Source organism: Pogona vitticeps, chromosome 2 (assembly GCF_051106095.1).
Source record: "Pogona vitticeps strain Pit_001003342236 chromosome 2, PviZW2.1, whole genome shotgun sequence".
In the NCBI taxonomy this organism is placed as follows: domain Eukaryota; kingdom Metazoa; phylum Chordata; class Lepidosauria; order Squamata; family Agamidae; genus Pogona; species Pogona vitticeps.
In genome coordinates this window covers 12,583,672-12,609,310 of record NC_135784.1, presented here as the reverse complement: position 1 = coordinate 12,609,310, position 25,639 = coordinate 12,583,672, and the positions used below count along the sequence as shown (strand labels likewise).

Here is a 25,639-nt window from a genome sequence, read left to right as displayed (position 1 = left end):
CTCCACCAAGGGAGGAGGAGTCTGTTGTCATAGCAACGCCAACAGAGGTCTCTACAACAGATGAGTTTAATGAAGATAATATTCCTGTGGCTGAAATAAGACATTGTCTACTTATAAGAACTGATCCCCAATTATTTGAAGCAGCTGGTGATACCATGTTTCTTCGATAATAAGACCTATCCCGAAAGTAAGCCCTCCCCTTAATTTGTAGGATTCCTCTAAAGTAAGCCCTCCCCTGAAAATAAGCCCTATTACCCTACTCGCGCCTTGGGTAAGCTTACCGAAGGCACGAAAAAACATCCCTTCAGCAGAGCAGAATGCAGTAGGGAGAAAGCAGAGCTTCGCCCTTCATGGCAGTGCTTTCGTCTCAGGGCGCGCTGAACGGGATCCCGGGAGCCAACAGCCACGCGAGCTCCTCCTCCGCCTGGAACTCCCCTGCCCGGCGCGCGAGGAAGAGAGAGGCACGAGCCCCGTGGGCGCCGCGCGGGCGCTCCTGCCCCCGGACCAGAGAGGAGGAGAACAAAAGCTTCAAGGCGGACGGGAGGAGGTGACCAAGGTAGCAAAGCGAGGAGCATCGCCTGCAAGCCGAGCGGGCACGCTCGCTCGCTGTGTTTTCCCCCTTCCCAGCAAAGCCCGCCTTTTTGGCTCCCCTTCCTCCTCGTTTCGCTTCCCCAGCGGTGAGGGCTTCGCAGAGAGCCAGAAAGCGAGAGGAGCCAAGCAGGAAAGCAGGAAGGAGAAGCCCAGTTCTTCTCAGCCGCTGCCTTTCCCCAGCCTCCGTCTCCTCCCTGGCCGAGCCCAAGTAGCCGCCGCCGCCAACGCCGCTGCTGCTGGTGCGGCTGTCGCCAGCTTTCGGGGAAAAATGCTCTGGTTTCTCTTCAGATCGCATTTTTGGGGGAGGGCTTATTTTAATGACGGGTCATTAAAATAAGCCCTCCCCCGAAAATAAGCCCTCTGCCCTTTTCTTTCCCCCAAAAGATAATAAGACAGTGTCTTATTATCGGAGAAACACGGTAATATAGGGATTTTAGAACACCACTATTTAGCATTAAGAGACACGTGCTCTCAGGTTACACTATGTCACCCTGATATCATACCACAAAAGCACATTATACCAAATGAATGTATGACAATTAAAGGTATAGGGGAAGAAATAGTTGTTTTGCCTGTAGCAGAAGTGTTAGTTCGTTACAAGGGCTGGCAAAGAAATTGGCGTGTTGGGATTTCCTCGCAACTGCCTTCAGCTGTACTTATTGAGACAGACCTCTCTGAGCATGTCAAGAGAGTGTTAATTCTTACACGTTCACAACAAGACCAAACAGACGCAGCCGAAAAAGTTACTGACATTCAAGAGGGAAATGAAAATATACCACAAGCTGAGGCATTTTCACTTGAAATACCCCAAAGCAGTATATTTTCCCAGGAGCAGCAAGCAGATCCCACTTTAAAATGTTGTTTTGAGAAAGTGTATAGCATAGAATTATCCCCTGAATCCCATGAAAGTTTCCTTATTAAGCACGGTTTGCTGTATAGAGAAACACTGATGAACAGTTCAAAAGGGGGACATGAGATTCGAAGCCAGTTAGTAGTGCCTGATAAATATTGCTCAATGATTTTAGAAAGGGGACATTCTGATATATTTGCTGCACATTTAGGTACTGTATAAATAAGACCAAGCAGAGAATAACTCAAAACTTCTATTTGCCAGAAATAGGAAAACAAATTAAAAATTTCTGTCAGAGATGTGATGTGTGCCAGAGACAGGGTAATAACCGTGACAGGACTAAGGCTAAGCTGTGTCCATTACCCGTAATCTCTACACCTTTTAAATACATTGGAGTGGACATTATAGGACCGTTGCCTAAGGTCACAAAAAGGGGAAACAGATTTATTCTTACCATTGTTGACTATGCCACAAGATACCCTGAGGTGATTCCTTTGAACAACATTGAGACCCATACAGTGGCTGATGCTCTTTTAAGCTATATGAGTAGAATGGGTTTTGCTCCAGAGATTATAACCGACTTAGGACCATCGTTTACGTCCAAACTTATTGACAGGTCTCAAAGTCAACCTAGGGAATTGTTCATTGCAATTCAGTGAATAAGTTGTTACAGAATCAGGATTTAGTCAAGCAACATGTAACAAAGTAACACAGCTGAGTTAATTGAGACAGCTGTGGGACAACCAAGATGATTGGTTCAACCGAGAATAAAGCTAGCCAAGCTTGCAGACACAAGTTGTTGGGTAGTTTGGATGGTTGGATTGTTGTGTTGCTGCTGGTCGTGTTGTTGAGAACTGTATATACTGCATCGCTGGATGAAGACTTGCCATATTGCAAGGAGAAGATCCTGGAGGAAGACTATCTCCGTGGTGAGAGGAGAAGACTTCGTGGATGCTGGACTATTTATATTGGTAACAATCTTTGGTTACTGAAACTGTAATTTACCATTGCAAACTGAAGAACTACTGTGTATGACCAGGACTGTGTAAAGACCAAGAGAAGTTGTATTTACCCCTGTATATATGGACTTTAATGTAAATAATTCTATCAACACTACAACAGTGTCTGTTTGGTTTCATCTCTGAGCAGTTCATTTCACCATTACGCCCCCTGGCGTAGTCTGGTAATGCAGCACCTCTGTCAATTGGTTATGGGCCCAGACAGCGCACCAGACTGCATCCAGGTATAAATTTAAGAAGTTATTGAAGAAACTGCTGACCAGAGAGAACCAAGTAGTGTGGCTACAGTCTGTGGTAAAAATGGCCAACGAAATGTCTATGGCTGGACTGTGCATAAAAAAGTTGAATGGGGAGAATTATGCAACTTGGCAGCAGAAGGTTCAGTTGCTATTACAAAAGGAAGCATTGTGGGACATAATAGAAAATCCCCCAGCAGTCCTAAATGAAAGGAAAAAGAAACTAAATGCAAAAGCACTGGCTATTATCGGGTTAACTCTAGAAGACCGTCTTCTTATCCACCTGAGAGGCCAAAACTCAGCAAAGAAGGCATGGGAGGATTTAAGAAGACTCTTCGTAAGAGATAACGTTGGAAGCCAGGTACAAATTGCCAGAAAACTTTTCCGAACTAGACTGCAAGCTGGAGGGTGTATGCTTCAACATTTAGAGGAAATGAAGTCAATGCTGATGGACTTAAGAGAAAAGAACATCACATTTACAGAAATACAAGAAGCATTTATTATCCTGTCTTCATTAGATGAGTCATATGATCAGCTGGTGACCAATTTAGAGATTCTTCCTCAAGCAGAGCTAACAGTAATTAATATAACGGGCAAACTTTTGGAAGAAGAACAAAAGAGAAACGATAACAAACAGCTCCGAGACTCCAAACTCACTAATCACCGAGATAAGCTGAAGGAAAGTGAGGAGGAGGGGGACACAGCTGCGAGCATTCATTCTGGAAAACGCTGTTTTTCCTGTGGCTCAAGAAAACATTTGATAAAAGACTGTAAATTTAAGAAAGTAAAAGAAAAACAAACCAGACGCAAGAGAGAAACACTAAGCCTGACTGAGGAAATTTATAACTCTGAACAGGAAGAAGAGTGGATTGTCGACTCTGGAGCAACTGCCAGCATGTGTAAGAACAAAAAGCTAATATTTAACTACCAACCTGTATCCAACCAACAAGTATGCTTAGCAAATGGTATTAGTGCTAAGGTACTGGGAAGAGGTAAAGTGAAATTGCCTTATATAGCTAAACCAATAGATGTTTTACATGTTCCAAAATTGAAGCATAATTTACTTTCTGTGAGTTCATTAGCAAAGAATGGGTTTGTTAGCACTTTCTATGAGGATAAATGTATAACAACTAGCAAGAACAATGAAAAATTGAATTGCTATGCTAGAAATAATTTATATAGACTAAACTGTACTAAGGCTAACAATGTCTATGAGAACAAATGTATACACAAAGATTGTATTCATTTATGGCATCAAAGACTAGGACATGCAAATTATAAAACACTGAGAAAAACAATTGAAAACTCAGTAGGAGTTAATTTAAAGCAATGCAATGAATATGTAAATTGTCAAGTTTGCCAATTAGCCAAGAGTAAGAAAGCTCCTATAATGAAACATAGTGATGTACAAGTGAAAAATATATTAGATTTGGTGTCAATTGATGTGATTGGACCCAAAAGTGCATCATTAGGAGGAGCCAGATACATTCTTTCTATCCAAGACCAAAAGTCCAGGTTTGGATACTGCTATCTCATGAAAGATAAAAGTGCAGTGCATGTAGAGTTTGAAAAATGGCTCAAATTTGTAGAGCGCAAAACAGGAAAAAAGGTTAAGGTGGTACAAACTGACAATGGAACAGAGTTTACCAATGCCAAATTTCAAGCAATATTAAGAAAAAATGGTATTACTCACAGGAGAGCCGCTCCCTATACACCTACTCAGAATGCCTTTATTGAAAGAAGGGGCCAAACTCTGCAGAACATGGCTGAGGCAATGATTAGGGGGAGTAGACTATCAGAGAAATATTGGGGTGAAGCTATACTGTGCACGAATTTTTATATTAATATTCTTTGGCACAGTGGAATAGACAACATACCTTACACAGTTTGGACTGGGAGAAAACCAAATTTAAAATTTTTACATGTATTTGGATCTCCTGCATGGGTTCACATCCCAAAAGAAATAAGGAGAAAGGGAGAGAAGAAAGCCAGATTGATGTATTTCCTTGGATACCAACAAAATAGGAGAGCATTTAGGTTTGGGTTGCCAAATACCAACAAACTTGTCATAAGTAGCAGTGCTTCATTTAACGAGCACAGTAACTGGGACAAAATATGTAAACCCCCAGAAACAATAATTAAATTGCATGAAAGGAATGAAAGTAGTGAGGATAGTGGAGAGGATAGTGACTCTCAAACAGAGCAGGAAATAAAAAGAGAAGTAGAACCTGTTGAAATGCAATCTGATAAAGAAATTCCATCCAACTCAGAAGAGAGGGAAACTCTTGAGGAGGACAGGAAATTACCTAGGAGGTCTAGCAGAGAGAGAAGAACTCCAGACAGGTACAAGCCTGAGACCTATTACTGTCTCAATGTGGCTGAACCAGAGACATATGATGACATATGCAATATGCCTAAGAAGGAACAAATGAAATGGAAAGAGGCAATGGAAAAGGAGTTAAATTCATTAAAACAACTGAAAGTTTATGAGGAGGTGAGACTGCCTGAAAAATCAAAAGTAATTGGTTCCAGATGGGTATTTAAAAGGAAGGTGGATGCCAATAGTAATGTGAGGTATAGAGCAAGGCTAGTGGCAAAAGGGTATGCACAAACATCAAACGACTATGATCAAGTTTTTGCACCGGCTCTAAGACCAGAGACATTGAGATTTGCTTTAACCTATGCAGCCAAACATAATCTCATGACCAGGCATGTTGATATAGAAACAGCCTATTTATATGCTGACCTGAAACACACAATTTATATGGAAATTCCACCAGGTATTAAAAATGAAGGTAAATGCTGGATATTGAAAAAGAGTCTGTATGGTCTCAGACAAAGTGGCCATGAATGGAACCAACATTTAACCAAAAACCTTAAAGGATAATGGTTTTGTGCAAGGAAAGGCAGACCCTTGTTTATTTATAAATGGGAAAACACAAGCTATAATGTTAGTATTTGTTGACGATTTAGCCATATTTACCAAGGATAAGAAAGAGGCTGAAGAAACAATTCAAATGTTAAAGAGACACTACAAATTAAGAGATTTGGGAGAAATAAGTAATTACTTGGGAGTAGAAATAGAAAGAAGTGAGAGAGGATTTAAAATAGCCCAAAAGAGCAAAATATTAAAACTCCTAAAACAATATAAGATGGAGGATTGTAAAGGTGCAGCAACTCCTATGAACATAGAGTTTGAGAAAGAAGATATTAGTGGCCCAGAATGTGATATTGATATATACAGATCACTGATAGGCAGCTTACTATATTTGAGTAGATGGTCAAGGCCAGATATCTCTATAGCTGTGAACTTGTTATCAAGGAATGTGAGCAAACCGAATGAAAGACACATGCAATCAGCAAAAAGAGTACTTAGATATTTAAAGGAGGCACAAAATAAAAAGCTAAATTTAGAACCAGAGGGAGAACTGTTTATTACTGCTTATGCCGATGCAAATTATGGTCATGATTTGATAACCAGAAGATCAACATCAGGCATGACAGTGCATTTGGGAGGAAGTTTGATAAGCTGGAAGATGGCTAGACAGAAATTTATATCATTGTCTTCTGCCGAATCTGAGTATGCAGCATTATCTGAATTGTGTACAGATCTAGTTTTCTATAAACAATTAGCACAAGATCTGGGAAGGAATATAAAATCGCAAATTAAAGTGTTTGAAGATAATCAAGCTGCCATACAGATGGCAAACTCACCAAATGTAAGGAGCAGATCTAAACACACAGATATCAGATACCAAAATGTTAGAGAATGGGTTAATTGAACTGGTATACTGTGGAACAGAAAACAATAAAGCTGATTGTTTGACAAAAGTATTGGGGCCAACTAAACATAAAGCATGTGAAATGTTGGGAATGATATAATATATATGTGAATGTAAAAAGAACTCTGTATATGTTGGAAGCAATGTACAATATAAGTAAATATGTTACAGAATTGCTATAAACAATTGGAGGAGATTGACAGGTCTCAAAGTCAACCTAGGGAATTGTTCATTGCAATTCAGTGAATAAGTTGTTACAGAATCAGGATTTAGTCAAGCAACATGTAACAAAGTAACACAGCTGAGTTAATTGAGACAGCTGTGGGACAACCAAGATGATTGGTTCAACCGAGAATAAAGCTAGCCAAGCTTGCAGACACAAGTTGTTGGGTAGTTTGGATGGTTGGATTGTTGTGTTGCTGGTGGTCGTGTTGTTGAGAACTGTATATACTGCATCGCTGGATGAAGACTTGCCATATTGCAAGGAGAAGATCCTGGAGGAAGACTATCTCCGTGGTGAGAGGAGAAGACTTCGTGGATGCTGGACTATTTATATTGGTAACAATCTTTGGTTACTGAAACTGTAATTTACCATTGCAAACTGAAGAACTACTGTGTATGACCAGGACTGTGTAAAGACCAAGAGAAGTTGTATTTACCCCTGTATATATGGACTTTAATGTAAATAATTCTATCAACACTACAACAGTGTCTGTTTGGTTTCATCTCTGAGCAGTTCATTTCACCATTACGCCCCCTGGCGTAGTCTGGTAACGCAGCACCTCTGTCACTTATGAAGAGACTATGGCAGATTTGTGGCATTAAACATTTAGAAATTTTCCCATATCATCCACAGAGTAATGGGTTAACAGAAATTTAATGGGACCCTTATGAGAATGATTAAAGCCTATTTGGCTGAAAACCCAAATAACTGGGACCAGAAATTGCAATTATTACTATATGCCTACAGATCAGTCCCACAAGAAAGTACCGGGTTCAGTCCTTTTGAACTACTATTCGGGAGAAAAGTGAAAGGACCACTTGATCTGATGAAGCAAAATTGGGAACAGAAGAAGATCCTCAAAATGTAGTCACATACATAGACACATTAATGAACAACCTCAAAAGAAATTTAGAGTTGGCTGCTGAAAACCTGCAAGCCCAAAAAATTTGGTATGATAAAAAGGCTAGAGAATGACATTTTAACCCTGGAGATGAGGTGCTGATGTTGAGGCCCATCAAGGGGAACAAACTACAATTGAACTGGGCATTTGAATAGGGTCATTTACAAAATGAGTGCTCTTAATTACATTATTGAAGGAGATGAACACCTAGGCAGGAGGGTAGTTCATGTAAATGTCATTAAGCCATATCATAGAGAGGAAAAAAGAGTGCTTTTTGCAATGAAAGCAGCTGATGAAGAAGAACATGATTTGACATTCTGGGAAGGAAGGGGTGAAATAAAGTTCAAGCCAGAGGAGGTGAAGATAAGCCCTGCACTAACCCCAGAACAGCAGAGGGATCTGAAGATGTTGGTTACTAAGTATCAACAGGTCTTCTCAGAGATTCCTAGATTCAGCGAGATAGCAGCTCCATTAACTGACTTACCACGCAAGAAGAATGCTGATAGTATCCAGTGGACCAGCAGCTGCGAGGAGGCGTTCGGGAAGCTGAAGGAGGCGTTGATAACCAACCCAGTCTTGAGAGCTCCGGATTTCCAGCGCGAGTTTACCAGATGCATCCAACTCCGGGTTAGGAGCTGTGCTGTGCCAGAGTGACAACAATGGAGATCTTCATCCAGTGGCGTACCTGAGTAAAAAGCTGCAGGGAGGCGAGATACATCTGTCCACCATTGAAAAAGAGTGTCTTTCTATTGTGAATGCTGTGCAGAAACTTAAGCCATATATTTGGGGAAGACATTTTGTCTTGTGTACTCACCATTCCCCACTATTGTGGTTAAGGACTATCAAAGCCAACAACAGCAAGCTGATGAGATGAGCTTTGATCCTGCAGGACTTTGATTTTGAGGTTTGAGTAATTAAAGGGACTCAGAACTGTGCTGCAGATGCCCTCTCTAGAAGACCAGAAGACTAAAGAAGAAAAGAATGGACTCTTAGAATGGTGAAAGTAATAAAAGTTTGATGTACATGTACAATTGATAAATGTTATTTGTTATGTAAGCAAAAGAAATTGGATGTAAGTATTTTTAAATGTTGTAGTTTATTATTTTTAATTGGTGAGTTCTTCCTGGTAGGCTGACCCTTTGACCACATGGTCTGAGGGGGCAGGGCTGTGGCTTTAAATTAGTGCCTGCAGAAGCTCTAAGCCCCTTTCCTGAAGAGGAAGCAGAGGCAGGAGGGAGCTGTGTTTGGGGGACATTTTAAGCTCTAAGCCCCTTTCCTGAAGAGGAAGCAGAGGCAGGAGGGAGCTGTGTTTGGGGGACATTTTAATTGGTGAGTTCTTCCTGGTAGGCTGACCCTTTGACCACATGGTCTGAGGGGGTGGGGCTTTGGCTTTAAATTAGTGCCTGCAGAAGCGCGCGCCTAATGGCGTGCGAAATCCTCTCACTCTATTTTTTTTTTACTTTCATCTGCTAAATAGGATAGCCAAATAGTATTTCTTACACCTGGGGGCAGGAATGTTTCAGGAGTAGGATCATACTTCCGCACTATTAGGGAGCAGGCCGGGTAGGTGGGACTCGTCAGCCATGTAAGGCAGCCCATCTAGGAGAGGGAAAACTCTGATTTCAAACCTCCACTGCCTTGTGGCTATATCCACTCATGGAAAAGGCTTCAGGAGATAACCTCGAGGCAAAATCCGGAGCCGGAGTCCCGTAGGCAGTTCGTGTTGTTCTGCCAACTCCTGTGACGTCGCTGGAACCAGTTGTATTGGCTCTTGCCTCTCCATTGGACTATTTCAGTGACGTGGAGAGGGGGGATTTACTGCTTGGGTAACAGCCTATCCTCCATATTATTCTACCCAGGCTTCGTGCTCTGGAGAGGACACTCCAGCTTTGCATACAGTGTCGAAATAACACAGGAACTAGCAGTTACTGGTTATACGTTTTGCTCGATTGGCATAGAGCATGATGCCAGGGGCTACTTCTGATAGTCGGAGAAGCGAAAAACAGATCAATAACCATGCACCATGCAACAATCAAAAGAAAACATCTGCCCTAAAGTTGGGAACCTGGAATGTTCGGACAACGACCCCTGACTTTTCTGACAACCTGCAGGAAATAGACGACGTGTGCAAGACAGCTGTTATCGACATCGAACTGAGTAGACTGCAGATGGACATTGTTGCCCTGCAAGAGACGAGATTGCCAGACATGGGATCTGTCAAAGAAAAAAACTTCCCATTCTTCTGGCAGGGAAAACCATTGAACGAGACCATGGAATATGGTGTTGGCTTTGCGGTCAGAAATACTCTGCTGAGATCCATTGTTCCACCTACTGTGGGGAGTGAAAGAATCCTGTCTCTGCAGCTCCACTCATCAGCGGGACTGGTCACCCTCATCAGTGCATATGCACCAACACTGTCATCCACAACAGAAGTCAAAGACAAATTCTATGACGATTTGGCAGCTACTATCAAAAAAGTCCCTGAGAGAGAGCCGCTGTTCATTCTCAGAGACTTTAATGCTAGAGTTGGTGCTGATCACAACTCTTGGCCCACCTGTCTAGGCCGTTTTGGCATTGGGAAGATGAATGAAAATGGCCAACGTTTGCTGGAGTTTTGCTGTTATTATGGTCTTTGTGTCACCAACACATTCTTTAATACAAAGCCTCAACACAAAGTTTCCTGGAGACATCCAAGATCGAAGCATTGGCATCAGCTTGATTTGATCCTCACTAGATGTTCTAGCCTATCTAGTATTACGATCACACGCAGTTACCAGAGTGCTGATTGTGACACTGATCATTCCCTGGTGTGTAGCAGAATAAAACTGCAAACAAAGAGATTGTATCACACTAAAAAGGAAGGAAAACCACGTATAGATATCAACAAGATTCACAATCAAAGAAAAGTGGAGGAATTTGCCCAAGCGCTTCAGGAAACCCTTCCAGGCCCGGCTGATGCGAATGCACCTGAACGATGGGAACACTTGAAGAACGCTGTTTATAACACTGCCTTGTCCACACTTGGCAAGAAGACCAAAAAGACGGCTGACTGGTTCGAAGCCCATTCAGAGGAGCTGATTCCAGCCATCGAGGATAAGAGGAGAGCTCTAGCAGCACACAAAGCCTGTCCTAGTGAGTACAACTTGCAGGCTCTTCGAGCTGCTCGTAGCCAAGTCCAACAGACTGCCAGGAGATGTTCCAATGATTATTGGCTTCAGCTCTGCTCTCAGATACAGATAGCAGCGGACACAGGTAACATCAAGGGAATGTATGATGGTATCAAGCAGGCTTTAGGTCCAATACAGAAGAAATCTGCTCCCTTGAAGTCTACTACAGGCGTGATCATCCAGGACTGAGCACAGCAGATGGAACGCTGGGTGCAGCACTACTCTGAGCTATATTCTAAAGAGAATGTAGTAACGGAAGAGGCACTAAATAACATTGAGTGCCTGCCTCTCTTGGAAGAGCTGGACAGTGAACCAACTTTATCAGAAATAAAAGCAGCCTTGGATTCCCTTGCCTCTGGCAAGGCACCTGGAAAGGACAACATCCCCGTTGAAGTTTTGAAGTGTTGTAAAGAGATCATCACCACTGAGCTGTATGAACTCTTTTCTCTTTGCTGGAGAGAAGGTGGAGTACCACAGGACATGAAGGACGCAAACATCGTCACATTGTATAAGAACAAAGGCGACAGGGGCGACTGCAATAACTACCGTGGTATCTCTCTTCTCAGCGTTGTAGGGAAGCTGCTGGCCCGTGTTGTGCTGAAGAGACTTCAGGTGCTTGCAGACAGAGTATATCCAGAATCACAGTGTGGTTTTCGAGCTAATAGATCCACCACTGACATGGTATTCTCTCTCAGACAGTTGCAGGAGAAAAGCAGGGAACAACAGGCACTCTTTGTGACCTTCATAGTTCTCACAAAGGCATTTGATTTGTTTATAAGGGATGGCCTTTTTAAAATACTTCCCAAGATTGGATGTCAACCTCAACTCCTTAACATCAGGTTTTTTCATGAGGAAATGAAGGGCACTGTAGTTTTTGATGGCTCAACATCAGATCCCTTTGACATCCGAAGTGGAGTAAAACAAGGCTGTGTCCTTGCGCCAACCCTGTTTGGGATCTTTTTTGCTGTCATGCTGAAGCATGCCTTTGGAACTCCAATAGAAGGTGTCTATCTCCAGACGAGATCAGACAGAAAGCTCTTTAATCTCTCTAGATTGAGAGAGAGGACCAAAGTCCAAATGAAATGCATACGGGACTTCCTCTTTGCAGATGCTGCAGCCATTGTTGCTCACTCTGCTGAAGACCTCCAACAACTCATGAACCATTTTAGCAAGGCCTGCCAAGACTTTGGACTAACAATCGGCCTGAAGAAAACACAAGTCATGGGCCAGGGCGTGCACTCACCTCCCTCTATTACCATCTCCACACAAGAATTAGAGGTTGTTCATGATTTTGTGTACCTTGACTCAACAATCTCTGACACCCTCTCTCTAGATGTCGAGCTGGATAAACCCATTGGGAAAGCAGCTACCATGTTCTCTAGACTCACAAAGAGAGTATGGCTTAATAAGAAGTTGACGGCATACAACAAAATCCAGGTCTATAGAGCCTGTGTCCTGAGCACACTCCTATACTGCAGCGAATCCTGGACCCTTTGTGCACGGCAGGAAAGGAAGCTGAACGCCTTCCATATGCGTTGTCTCCGACGGATTTTTGGTATCACCTGGCAGGACAAAGTTCCAAATAGAGTAGTCCTAGAACGAGCTGGAATTTTCAGCATGTATACAATATTGAAACAGCGCCGTCTACGTTGGCTTGGGCACGTCGTGAGAATGGCTGATGGTCGGATTCCAAAAGATCTCCTGTATGGAGAATTAGTGCAGGGAAGCTGCCCCCGAGGGAGACCACAGCTGCGTTACAATGACATCTGCAAGCGGGATCTGAAGGCCTTAGGAATGGACCTCAACAGATGGGAAACCTTGACGTGTGAGCGTTCAGCCTGGAGGCAGGCGGTGCATCATGGCCTCTCCCAATTTGAAGAAACTTGTACAGCAGACCGAGGCAAAGAGGTAGTCCCGAAACAAGCAAAACCAGGGAGCTGGACAGGGGACAGATTGGATTTGTCTCCAGTGTGAAAGGGATTGTCACTCTTGAATTGGCCTTCTCAGCCACACAAGACACTGTTCCAAGACCTCCATACAGAGCACGATACCATAGTCTCTTGAGACTGAAGGATGCCTACACGGAGTTTATTATTAAGTATATGCTTGAATGAACATTGGAAGTGGTAAAATATGGCAACTAGAGTGTAAGATTAAAGTATAAAATGCAGATAAGATGTTTAATTAATGTTTATTTAAATGTTTGGTAAGTGTAATGGTATTATTGGAATATTGGAAAAGAATAGAGGGAGCTTGTCCATTTCATTTATTTCAACAAGTCTGCTCAAAGCCCTGCTAACCAAATAAAGCAGCAGTAACAACAGAAAGAGGAGAAGAAAGCAGAATACCAACCCAGGTGAAAATGAAGGAGGATTTTTAATTCACCAACTATTTCTTGGATAATATCTTAGACTTAGAGCAGGGGTCTCAAACATGCAGCCCGGGGGCCATTTGCGGCCCGCAAGATGATAATTTGCCCGCAAGATGGCAATGTGTAGCCTGTATAATTAAAATTGTAAACCGCCCGGAGAGTGCTTGTAGCGCTATGGGGCGGTATATAAGTCCAATAAATAAATAAATAAATAATTTGTGCCCATGGGTCCTCTGCTGTCAAGAGTAAAAAAAGCCTCGCCTCAGCATCGCTCAGCGGCGGCTCGGGGAAAAGGGCCATCAGCGCACCTCGGTCGCTGGATGGAGGGTGCAAGAGGCACTGTCTTGGGAGACAACCAGCGAGCGAGGTGATACCCCTGCTCTAGAAGGACCCCCAGCATATGTTGGAACCATCGAAATCACAGACATCGGGGGGCACCCAGTTGGAGGCCCCCCATTTTATTTGCGTTCAGCCTTAATCTATTGTCCCTCTTATCCTCCCAATGAAGGAGAAGGTGGGCATAGAAATGACGTTACCTGTTAATCAGTAATCATAAGAGTCCAAAGTACAAAATCCCACACTCTGGCTTGTCTGTTAAGGGGAAAGCAAAGGAGGCTTGAAGGGGAACCCCCACAGACCCCAAATCAGGATGACCAAGGTTTGCCTCTTATCAAGAAGACCTGCCCTTGGTGAGCATGGGGTTTGGGGTGAGCAGGATTGTAATATTTAAAAAAACCCAACCTAAATAAAATGCAAAGAAAACCATACCCCAAAACACCACCACTTTACACATGTTCAGAGAGACAGTGTGATGTAGTAGATGGAGTACCAGACTGGAAATCAGGAGACCTGGATTCAAATCCCTGCTGGTCCAAGAAAACTGAGGGAAAAGTGTGTGTGCAAGGCTACTTAAGCCACCTCTTGAAATCTTACTTACCTTGCAAATGTTGGAGGGATCAGGGATTCGCTTCTTTGTTTTTGGTCCTTTGTTTTTGGACATCAACTCAGTCTCGCCTCTTCCTAGGAGAAAAGAAAAATAGAAAACATCAGCCTGGAGGCTTTCTGCATAAAGCAAATAAAAAATCTTTCCTTGCAGGATGTGCCTTCCTCATGTTGAAGGACCAGAGCTCCTTTGGCCTCTTTCAAAAGCCCCTTTGCTTCACCCCATGGAGAGCCACAAACTGGAGGCAAGAGGGTGAATACCTAAGAAAAAGTAGTTAGGGGGTGGGTCTTTTGCACACCCAATAGCCCTGAATGGCGCCTTTCAGGACCCAAAGTCCAGAACCTTTTGGCCCTGTGGGAAGAAGGATGACGTCCGATGAGAGACAATGTCCCTTCCAGCCTCCGCTGGAGAAACATCCCAGGGGGGAAAAGTCCACCTCCTTCTCTCTCTTTTTCCGACTTGTCTCCTGCCTGCCTTTTCGGGAAAAGACGGTCTGTGTTCACACAAGCGACACAACAAGGAAACTGCCAAGCCGGGTGTTGGTGGAGGGTGGTGTCATCGTCCCCATCCTCCTGCAGTTGATCCTCAGCTCAGGATCTGGTCTTGAGAGGGATCGGTTTATCCCTCCTCTCTGCCAGATCATCCAGGAAAAGACAAACACAAACACACACACAAGCACCCACCGTGTGTGCCAAAGAGCAAGAGGTCCGGCTGACGTCCCCCCCAGCACAGGAAACAGGCAGGGAGGACCCCCCTCCCTTGCCAGCCCCACTTCTCCTGCCCGCCGCCTCCCAAGTCGCCAGGGCTCCCCCTCCCCCCTTTTCCTCTCCAGCCCCACAGGGGTGAGGGACTTTGTCCCTTGGTGACAGGGAGGGCCCCCCTGGAGGGCCCCCCCTTCATCAGAGGGAGGTGGGGGGAGGGAGAGGGAAGAAGAAGGCCCGTTCCTTTCTTTCTCCCCGAGTTCCTTTCTTTCCCCTCCACCAGGGATGCTTGCAGGATGGAGAGGAAGGTGGGGGTCCCCTTGCAGAGAATTGGGGGGGGGAACCCCATCCTCCAGGAAGCCCTACTAGGGCCTTGCAGGGAGGGGGCCTGGGGGGTGGGTCTCCCTGCCCCTTGGGGTGGGATCTGGGCCCCAGAGATTCCCCTCTCTCCCCCCTTTGAATTTCCGTTTCCCGAGGAGACCCAGAGGGAAGAACTGCCTTGCACGAAGCCCCTCCCCCCCGATATTGGAGAGGAAGACTTGCCATTTCAAAACTCAACCTGTGCAAATATCACCCCCCCATCCCCGATCTGCCCCCCCTCCAGCGCCCACCTCCGTCCAGGTCCCGATCCGGGAGGCGCCCCCAAAGCCCCGCTTCTCTCCTCCAGGCGCCTTTCTTGGGCCGAAGGGGAATAGGCAGGCGCAGCGATCCCCGCTTCTTCCGGCTCCCGTTCGAAGGGCGTCCAGGGGAGGGGCTCTTCCTTCTCTTTCGTAGCTCTAGGTTCCTCCCCTTCCCCCCCTCCTGCACGAACGGAGGAGAAGAGAAATAACATCACATCAGCTTCTTCCATCATCTGCCTGCACACTTTGCCCTCATTCATTCCATCTGCTCTGTTCGGCCTTTACCGCACATCTCTTTTTTCGTTAATTGAATTCCATCTGCATTACAATATCAAAACCTCAACCGCCTTTGTTATTTTTGTCACTTGAAGATCCCAACGCAGGGGGGCGTCTCCAAGGGAGCTCCTCGGCCTCTGTGTCCTCCGTGCCAAGGGGATTAGCCCACCTCTCTGGCAGTTAATTCAGGAAAACACTCACACTCTGTGTGTGTGTGAGTGAAAGAGAGAGAAAGAGAGACACAGAGTGTGTGCAAAAGAGCAAGAGGTCCGGCAGATGTTCCCACTCAGAGGGAAGGTGCAGGGAGGACCACCCTCCTTTGCAAACCCCACTTCTCCTCCCCGCCCGCCCCCGTCATCCGCCTCCCGCCTGTTCCCCCCCATCGCAGCCCCCTTTGCCTCTCCAGCCCCTCCTGGGACTTTTTTTTCTTTAAGGGAGGGAGGGGGGATGTCCGTCATTAGAGGGAGGCGGGAGGCGAGAGAGAAATAGAAGGCAAGTTACTTTCTCTCCCGTTCCTTTGTTTCCATCCACCGGATGCTGGCAGGATTCAGGGGAAAGGCAGGGTCTCCTTGCAGGGGAGGGGAAAAAACCCCTACTGGATGAAACCACCCCTGCTTACACACGCACTCGATGAAGCCCTAGGGCCTTGCAGGGGGGGTTCGGTCTCCCTGCTCCTGGGGGGGGGATCTGGGCCCCAGAGATCCTCTCTCCCCTTCGAATCCCTCTTCCCCTCCCTCCGGAGGAGACCCAGAGAAAAAACTGCCTTGCACGAAGGTCGAGCAAGAGAAACCTCAACAGGGCACCATTGGAAATGCCGGGAGAATCATCCTTCCCTCCCCCGAGACTGGCGGGCAGCTGGACATCTCCCCCCAACACACACACACACACACACACACAGCCCCTCCAGCGCCCACCTCCGTCCAGGTCCCGATCCAGGAGGCGTCCCCAAAAGCCCCGCTTCTCTCCTCCACGCGCCTTTCTTGGGCCGAAGGGGAAGAGGCAGGCGCAGCGATCCCCGCCTCTTCTGGCTCTCGTTCAAAGGGCGTCCAGGGGAGGAGCTCTTCCCTCGCCTTAGTAGCTCTATGTTCCTCCCCTTTCCCCCCCCCTCCTGCACCAATGGCGGGGCGGCGGGGGAAGGGAGGCACAAAGAAGAGGGGGTGAAGGGCAGGAAGGCTCCGCTTCTCGTAGAAGGAGAGACTCAGACGAGACATAGAGTTCCCATCTCCAAAGAGAGAAAAGGAGACAAACGAGGAGAGCCTTTCCTGAATCTTGAGTTCAAGAGCGCTCAGAGGAGGGAGTTCAGGCTCTCAGACCGACCCGGATTGTGCGTCTCTCCTTCCAAAGGAGACTCACAACAGCTGAGGAGAACTGACGTCACATCAGCTTCTACATCTCATCAGCTTCTTCCATCATCTGCCTGCACAGCAGGACTCTTCAGTTTGCCCTCATTAATGCCACCTGCTCTCTTTCGCGTTTGCCAAACGAGTCTTTTTTTGTTGTTAATAAATTCTAACTGCATTAGAATATGAGAACCTTGACCATCTCTTCCTCCATGGTGGTCAGCCCAGCACAGACCTCTCCTGTTTGGCTCATGAAACATTGCCTGGTCTGGATCGGGCACTTCGATCCTGGGAGCTGGACTTCTTCTCCATGAAATCAGGAGGAAGTCCAGTGGCCAGGACTTACCTGCCCGAGAAGCTCACCTGGAGGACGGAGAATATTCCCCTATCGATGGGGCTTTGGACCGTGACAGGGCACTTGACCTGAGCAGGGGCTCGAACTGGTCTTGCAAGGAGGGACTTGGTCTGGCCATGATTATAGAAAGGGCTGGTAGCCCAGGGTCTCCGGTAGACTGGGAACCACCATGACTGTGGATCAGTATTTGCTCCAGCCAGGAAACTCAGTTCAAGGAAACGTGGTCTGATGTCTCTCATCCAAAAGGGTCTGTTATCCAAGAGGTTGGGGCAACTGTCCAAGAGAAAGATTTGGGGAAGCCTCAGGCGGTGGTGAAGTCACCTCCTTCATGCAAGTCCCCCCTGCTCCACGCAGAGCCTGAAGGTCTCCCTGTCAGGGACGCTGGAGCAGCAGCTTCTTTCTGCCAATGGGAAGGGGGTTGGACTAGATGACCTTTGGATTCCCTGTCAGTTCTCTAGTTAGTGGTTCAAAACCTTGGGGAACCCAGGAGTTCCTGGATGGCTCTTCCCACAAACCCAGGCCAGCAGAGCTGGTTGGGAAGGCTTCTGGGAATTGTGGTCCAAGAACACTTGGGTGACCCAACATGCGGGGGGGAGGAACACCCACTGCTCATGGGGAAGGGCCAGTCCCTTCAGCCCTTCAAGATCTCCTTGAGAGTCCCCTTGGATTCAACCTCAGATGGGAACGCCAGTTCCCTCTGAGATCCATTGGACCTTCCTGCTGAGATACAAGAGGGATCCTTGGCCCAAGGATTTTCTGAGAGCCCAAATTTATTTGGACAAGTGTTAGAACAAATATTGGAGAAAATGTATGGTTCCCCCTGGAACCACACTTATTCAGTAGGTAGATGATATGTTGATATCAGGGAGAAATAAAGGAAAGGTCGCAGAGGCCACTAAGGAACTCCTAAATTTCCTTGGAAGACATAGTCTGAGGGTCTCTGGAATGAAATTACAGTTTGTAGAAAAGGAAGTATTTGGGCCACTTGATCAATAAGGGGAAGAGGAGAATAAGCCCAAAAAGAATCAAGGGAATATTGGAAGTGCCTTGGCCAAAAACTAAACGTGAGTTGAGAAAGTTCCTAGGTTTAACGGGGTACTGTAGATGCTGGATAGACCCAGTATGCTCAAAAGACGAAAGGATTAAATATAAAACTGCTAGAAGGCAAGCCAGATGTGTTCCAATGGGAGGAGGAAGAAAAATTCTTAATTGAAGTATTGAAGAATGATCTTGTTACAGCGCCAGTCCTGGCACTACCCTCTTTGGAGAAACCATTTAATCTCTTTGTGAATGTACAGGAAGGAACAGGCTTTGGGAGTACTAACCCAGAGATGGGGAGGACAGAAACAATCTATAGCCTACCTCTCTAAACTGTTAGCTCCAGTGTGCAGAGGGTGGCCAGAATGTGTTCAGGCAGTAGTGATACAAGGGTGGGGGGGAAGAAACCATATTTTAAATTGTGTCTCTGTTGCAGTTCTCCATATTTTTTCCTGTATTTTTCCAATGTTGAGGGATTCACAAATACCAGGCCTTCTTGGCCCCAACTTTGGAAACTGGAACAGACATTCACACTTAGCTGATAGCACTACGTTAAGGTTCCCCTTGACAATTTTTGTCCAGTCGTGTCAGACTCTAGGGGGCGGTGCTCATCCCCCGTTTCCAAACTGTAGAGCCAGCGTTTTGTCCGAAGACAATCTTTCTGTGGTCACATGGCCAATGCGGCTTACACACGGAACGCTGTTACCTTCCCACCGAGGTGGTCCCTATTTATCTACTCACATTTGCATGCTTTCGAGCTGCTAGGTTGGTGGGAACTGGGAGAAGCGACGGGAGCTCACTCCGTCACGTGGATTCGATCTTAAAGCTGAAGATCTACAGAAATAAAGGAGCCATATTAAAATAATGAGCCAACCTGCCAAATCTCAGGGAGCCAGCTCAAAGAGGTTGCTTACCTGCGAGTAAAACCCAGCCCCTCAAGGTGTCTTGAGGAAGGCCAGGCTTGGGCTGGAAGAGAAGGAGGGATCGGGAGGGGGGCATCTGGAGGAGTGGGGGGTGAGCTTGGAGGAGCGGCTAAGAAAGCCAGCTAGCCCCTCCCACCCACTCCACCTCTCCACCTTTGCAAGGGGGGCATGAGTTCTGGGGATCCTTCTCTGTTTCTCTCCCCCCCAAGAACCAGGAAGTGCCTTTCCTGCTTCTCAGATGGTCAAAGGCAAGAAAAGGGTGGGCCGAAAGCCTTGCTTTCTTCCATGACTCTTTTCTTCATAGTATATATTTTAAAATTTTTATTTACATTCAAGAAAAATAAAAACACAAGCAGAACACACACACAGAGAGAAAGGGTTTTAAACACCCTTCTATTCCATACATTTTTCCATTCCTCATTTTCCTTAATCTGCCTCTTATATTATTTTTAAACTTTCCTAACTGATCTGCCTCTTCTGTCAATACTTTATGACAGCACATGGCAGACTACCAATGTCAACAATATCCTAAATACATTTGCAAGATGAGATGTCTCAAAATAAGAGAGGGTCTAGCTTTGTATCAGGAATTAGAACTAGATTGATCTCTCCTCCTGAAAAATAAAAATGTTAATCACATTAACAGAATAAATAACCAAATCTTTGTGACTATTTCATAACACCACTGCAAGTTAAACTACACAATGCTAAGTCATTACTGGGCAGATTCTGCAGGTCATAGAACGTTTTGTGAGGGTATGGGTTTTGTAGTACAGTGGTGCCTTGCTAGACGATTACCTTGCAAAACGGTTTATTCGGAAGACGATGGGTTTTTGCGATTGCTATAGTGCTTCGCAAAACGGTTTTCCCTATGGGCGATTTTCACTAGACGATGTTTCGGTCCGTGCTTCGCAATATGGTTTTTTTTCGGGACCGTTTTTCACAAGACAACGATTTTAACAGCTGGGTCCATGCTTTGCAAAACGGTTTCTCTATGGGCGATTTTCGCAAGACGACGATTTCCCCCCCATTGGAACGCATTAAATGGATTTCAATGCATTCCAATGGGGAACAGCATTTTGCAAGAAAATGTTTTCACAAGACAGCGATTTTCACGGAACGAATTAACATCATCTTGTGAGACCCCATTGTACTTATTTCCCAGCACTTGCGTGTGTGCATCCTGCCCAGAGGCTGTTGCTCCTGTGAAGAGGAGTCTCTTAGAAGTGATAACTAGAACGTTTGTTTCGTTTAGTCGTTTAGTCGTGTCCGACTCTTCGTGACCCCATGGACCAGAGCACGCCAGCCCCTGCTATCCTGGAGTAGGAACTGGCAATGCCACTCCAGTATTTTTGCCAAGAAAACCCCATGATCAGAAACAAAAGGCTAAAAGATAACTAGAACATTCCTTGCTAATTGTCTATCATTATGCCAACCCTAACTTTCTGTTTTTTCTAAGTCACTATTCTATATTTTATCTCAACGTGATTCTTGGTAGCAAAAGTCAGAGTGCCTCAATGAAGTGCCTTGGCCACAAGGGCTTCCTTTGCTATTTTGGTGGTGTCCTACCTGGTAAGGCTGGTGACCAAGGACCAAAATATGCAGAGTTTCAAGCTCAAATAAGTGAATCATTGGAAATCTAGGCTCAGGAGCTTGCCCACATGGACTCGCTAGACCACAACCAATCTAAGCAACAAGGGTAGTGGATGATGGGAACTCAGGTGGCTCCTTCCACTAGTGGAATAACTCCTCTCTCAGGAGATGCGTTCCTGACAAGTTTGTTCTGGGTTTATGGCAACACAGCCTATCCCAGACTCCCCCGAAATTGGTGTGGCTCTTGTACTCTGGGTACCATCAGCCTCTTTGCAGGAAAACAAGGAAGGACTTTGGGTATCCTGTCCCGCAATGAACTCATTTGATCCAAAAGGTCCATAGACATGGATAATTCACCCTGAGAGGAGTCTGTTCCCTCAACAACTTGTGGAAAATTGCGGCCCAGCAACATGGGTACAAGAGGGGCCATGAGGATATCACACAATTTATTTATTTATTTATTTATTTAATTTATTTATATCCCGCCTATCTAGCCAACTCAGGACCACTCTAGGCGGCTAACACCAGATAATAAAAGTATACATAAATACAACAGCGTAAATAAAAACTTTACAAAAATAGAAACCAAGTGCAGCGGAAAAGAAAAGAAACATCAGGAATTGCCTGGAGGAAAGGCCTGCCGAAACATCCATGTCTTCAATTGCTTCTTAAAGATACCCAGTGAGGGAGCCCCACGAATCCCAGGAAGCAGATTGTTCCAGAGGTGAGGAGCCACCGCCGAGAAGGCCCGATTTCTTGTCTTCTCCTTCCAGGCCTCCCTCGGCATTAGGCTCCTCAGCCTCACCTCCTGGCTCACTCGAGTGACACGGGTAGGACTTGGTGGGAGTAGGCGTTCCGCCAGATATCGAGGCCCTAAACCGTTTAGGGTTTTATATGTAAGCGTCAACACTTTGAAGTCGATCCAGAATCGGATGGGCAGCCAATGCAATGCGGCCAGAGTGGGCGAGATATGTTGGAATTTTCTCACTCCACTGAGTAATCTGGCCGCCGCATTCTGCACCACCTGTAGTTTCCACAGCAGCCTCAAAGGAAGCCCCATGTAGAGCGCATTACAGTGGTCTAATCTTGAGATTACGAGCGCATGCACCAAGGTGGTGAGCGCCCCCACATCTAGGTAGGGCCGCAGCTGGGCTATCTGCCTGAGATGAAAAAAGGCGGTTCGGACCACCGACGCCACCTGGGATTCCATAGTGAGTGCCGGGTCCAGATGGATCCCCAAACTGCAGACCCCATCCTTGGCAGGGTCACCCCCCCAAAAGAGATGGAGTTTCCCAAACCCCCCACTGTGGGTACACCCACCCTCAGTACCTCCATCTTGTATGGGTTCAGCCTCAGCCCGTTCTCCTGCATCCATTGCAGTACGGCCTCCAGGCAGCACTGAAGGCACAGAACGGCATCTCCTGTGGTTGGCAAAAAGGAGATGTAGAGCTGAATATCATCTGCATACTGATGACACAAGGCTCCACACCCCCTGATGACCCCACCCAGCGGCCTCATGTAGATGTATATAGATACATATATATAGATATATATAGTTGTGCGATGTGCTCATGAACACTGCTATTTAATAGAATTATTTGCTTGCATGTGGTTTGGGAAATAATCACTGACTAGAGCTATCAGGACAACAAACCCATTAGCGTTGCTAAGGGTCGAAATTTGAAAAGTGAGGGATGAAAGGGTCCAGTTAATACATACAATATATATAAATATTTGTCTCAGCCTAACCATAGCCATCTTGCTTTGCTGCATGATGAGGTTTCTGCTTATGAGACAAAAACGTAAAAGGAGAGAGAGCCCACCTGCATTCCGTTGGCAACTGGTCTAACGAAGAGACTCCGTGGACTGATATGACATTTTGGCGTCTGACACAGAACTCCGGAAGGATGAAAGAGGGCCCACTGCCCAGGCACTGGTGGTAGCCTTCCTTTTCCCCCTCCATATCCACACCACCACTCTGCCTCCCTCTTTTCATGTTGAATTTATGAAAATGTGTACTCTGAAAATGATAGATTACTCAATTTGGAAGGACATGATTTGCAGTTCGGTTGGCATGCTTTTCTATGGTACAAAAAAAGATAAAGAGCAGAAACATTTTAACTCACATATGATAAGAAGAGCTCTACAGTGGTGCCACACTTGACAAGGATAATCTGTTCCAGCAAAATGACTGTAGAGAAAAATCCTCCTCAAGCAAAAGTAAAAAACCAATTGAAATGCATTGAAAACTTGTCAATGCGTTCCAATGGGGAAATACCTCATCGTCCAGCAAGGATTGCCCATAGAGAACCCCCGATCAGCTGTTTTAAATCGCTGTCTTCCGAAGCAAGGGTCCGGAAAGCAGCCATTTTGAGAAGGGAGGGAAGCCATTCTGCGGAGCCAGAAAGCAGCCATTTTGAGAAGGGAGGGAAGCCATTTTGCGGAACCAGAAAGCAGCCATTTTGAGAAAGGAGGGAAGCCATTTTGTGGAGCCGGAAAAAACAGGCTCCTAATCAATGTAAAGCAGATTTCCCCCATTGGAACCATCATTTTGCGATCACAAAAATTTCATCATGAAGCAATTTCATCGTCTACCAGGTTAAGCATATAGCGGGGCACCACTGTACTTGGAAAAATATTATCCAACAGATTTACTAAAAAACACCAGTCTGGGTATCACCTATAGAGGCCTTTACACACCAAATCTCATGACGAAAGCGAAACTTCTAAGATATCAAGGACTGTGAGCTAAGGTATAAAGAAGAGTTAGAAACAATATATATATATAGCATGGAGTCTATATCTATCTATCTATCGATCGATCGATCTACAGTATATATAGTCTATATATATATGGTCATGTGGCCAGTGTGACTAGACACGGAATGCCATGACCTCCCACCATGGTGGTACCTATTTATCTACTCACATTTTTACATGCTTTCAGACGGCTAGGTTGGCAGGAGCTGGGAAAACACTTCTGAGTTACTTTCTACGTGGAGAACCTTGAAAAGGGTTGTCATAAGCCAGCATAGGCTTGACAGCACATAATTACTTTATATACTGGAATGAAAGTTGCACCTTTAATGTTTAAGATTTTCACCAGTGTGAGTTCTATGATGTGAACTAAGAGCTTTGCCATCACTGAAGCTCCTTCCACATTCCATGCATTTATATGGTTTTTCCCGTGTGAGTTCTTTGATGTGTATTAAGGTGAACTTTCTGACTGAAGTTCTTTCCACATTCCATGCATGTATATGGTTTCTCTCCAGTGTGAGTTCTTTGATGTGAACTAAACTGACTTTTAAAACTGAAACATAATCCACATTCCATGCAGTTATATGGTTTCTCCCCAGTGTGAGTTCTACGATGTGAGCGCAGATTTCTTCTCCCATTGAGACTCTTTTCACATTCCATGTTTTTGTATGATTTCACCCCAGGGTGAGTTTTATAATGTGAACTAATGGCACTCGGCTGAAGCTGTCTCCACACCAGGCATTTAAGCCGTTTCTCCTCTAGCTCAGGGCTTTTTCCAAGTTTTTCTTCCCGGCTTTTCATTTGATTCTTTACAGGGCCAGAAGAAGTGACTCTGTATCATTCTGGCCATCGTGTTTGTTACCTGATAGAGAAAAAAGAAGATGTCTTGAGAATATAGCACAGAACGTAAACTAAACTGGAGGTTAAACCAAAGAATTTGTCTTTGACTCCTTTGAAAGGCATATGTCTCCTGAAGGTTTAACAGGCAACATTTGAAAAGTTAGCTGTATTGTGAAAACAGCATGGACTTCACTTGCCTGAATTGATACTTCCCAAAGGGACAGTGATGGGAATATACAGTTGATTAATATTAATCAATATTCGACATAATAGTAACCATGGGCCATCAAGTCAATTCTGATTTATGGCAACCCTTTTTGGGGGGTTTCTAGGTAGAAAATACTCAAAAGTCATTCCCCATTCCCTGCTTCTGGAACCATGCAGTTTCCCGAAGGCTACACAGGTTGACCTTACCCATGGGGGACATAGCGGGGAACCTCTGGTTCTGGACCCAGATACAGTGGACCCTCGACTTACAGATGGCTCCACTTACAGACTTTTCCAGTTACAGACTTCTCTGGCTGAAAAAAATTTAGGTTCGACTTGCAGCCGGAGAATCGACCTACGGACCAGAAAAAAACCAAAATGGAACAAAAACGGGACAAAAACGGCCAGTTACGGCATTAATCGGTTTTCAATGCATTGTAGGTCAATGGAGACTCGACCTATAGATTTTTCGACCTGCGCCCACCATTCCAATACGGATTAATTCTGTAAATAGAGGGTCCACTGTATTTAAACCAGTGACCTATCCAGCCAGGTTACTCAGAAATAAAAGGATAGGGTTTGATTAGAATTGAGGTTTTACTTAAAAAGTTCCATGGTTTACTTGCACATTTCCTCCACTGTACTTAATTTAAAGGCATTGCAAGTCCATACATTTATTGAAAATGGTGAACCCATGAAAGGAGAAAGGGAAGGAATAGCTAGGAGAACCTGGATTAATAAAAATCCACTGTTGGCTCATATCTACTTGTGATCTACAACAATTCCAAGATTCTTCTCACCCGTAGTTTTGCTGAGCCAAGTATCCCCCATCTTGTAACTGTGCAATTGGTTTCTTTTTCCAAGGTGCAGGACTTTGCACATAACCATGGCCAGGTAGAATCTTGC

At 45.3% G+C, this 25,639-nt stretch overlaps 3 protein-coding genes across 3 annotated transcripts in view; all 3 read right to left on the bottom strand.

Moving 5' to 3' along the window:
• Positions 1 to 15,502, bottom strand: part of LOC140703858 (uncharacterized) — a 97,658-nt gene extending 82,156 nt beyond the window's left edge. Inside the window, exon 1 of the mRNA XM_078387988.1 lies at positions 15,396 to 15,502. The gene's annotated coding sequence lies outside the window, so the exon portion shown is untranslated. The remainder of the gene's footprint in view (positions 1 to 15,395) is intronic.
• Positions 1 to 17,105, bottom strand: part of LOC144587411 (uncharacterized) — a 47,548-nt gene extending 30,443 nt beyond the window's left edge. Inside the window, 3 exon segments of the mRNA XM_078388000.1 lie at positions 14,078 to 14,160; positions 15,396 to 15,585; positions 16,595 to 17,105. Of these exon segments, the coding sequence (XP_078244126.1) occupies positions 14,078 to 14,160; positions 15,396 to 15,585; positions 16,595 to 16,891 (570 nt within the window). The 5' untranslated portion in view covers positions 16,892 to 17,105.
• A 2,537-nt stretch (positions 17,106 to 19,642) lies between these two features.
• The window catches only part of LOC110070194 (uncharacterized), a 29,019-nt gene continuing 23,022 nt past the window's right edge, over positions 19,643 to 25,639 (bottom strand). The window contains exons 3-4 of the mRNA XM_072987998.2: positions 25,534 to 25,638; positions 19,643 to 24,548 (exon numbers count right to left, since the gene is read on the bottom strand). Of these exons, the coding sequence (XP_072844099.2) occupies positions 24,101 to 24,487 (387 nt within the window). The 5' untranslated portion in view covers positions 24,488 to 24,548; positions 25,534 to 25,638 and the 3' untranslated portion in view covers positions 19,643 to 24,100. The remainder of the gene's footprint in view (positions 24,549 to 25,533; position 25,639) is intronic.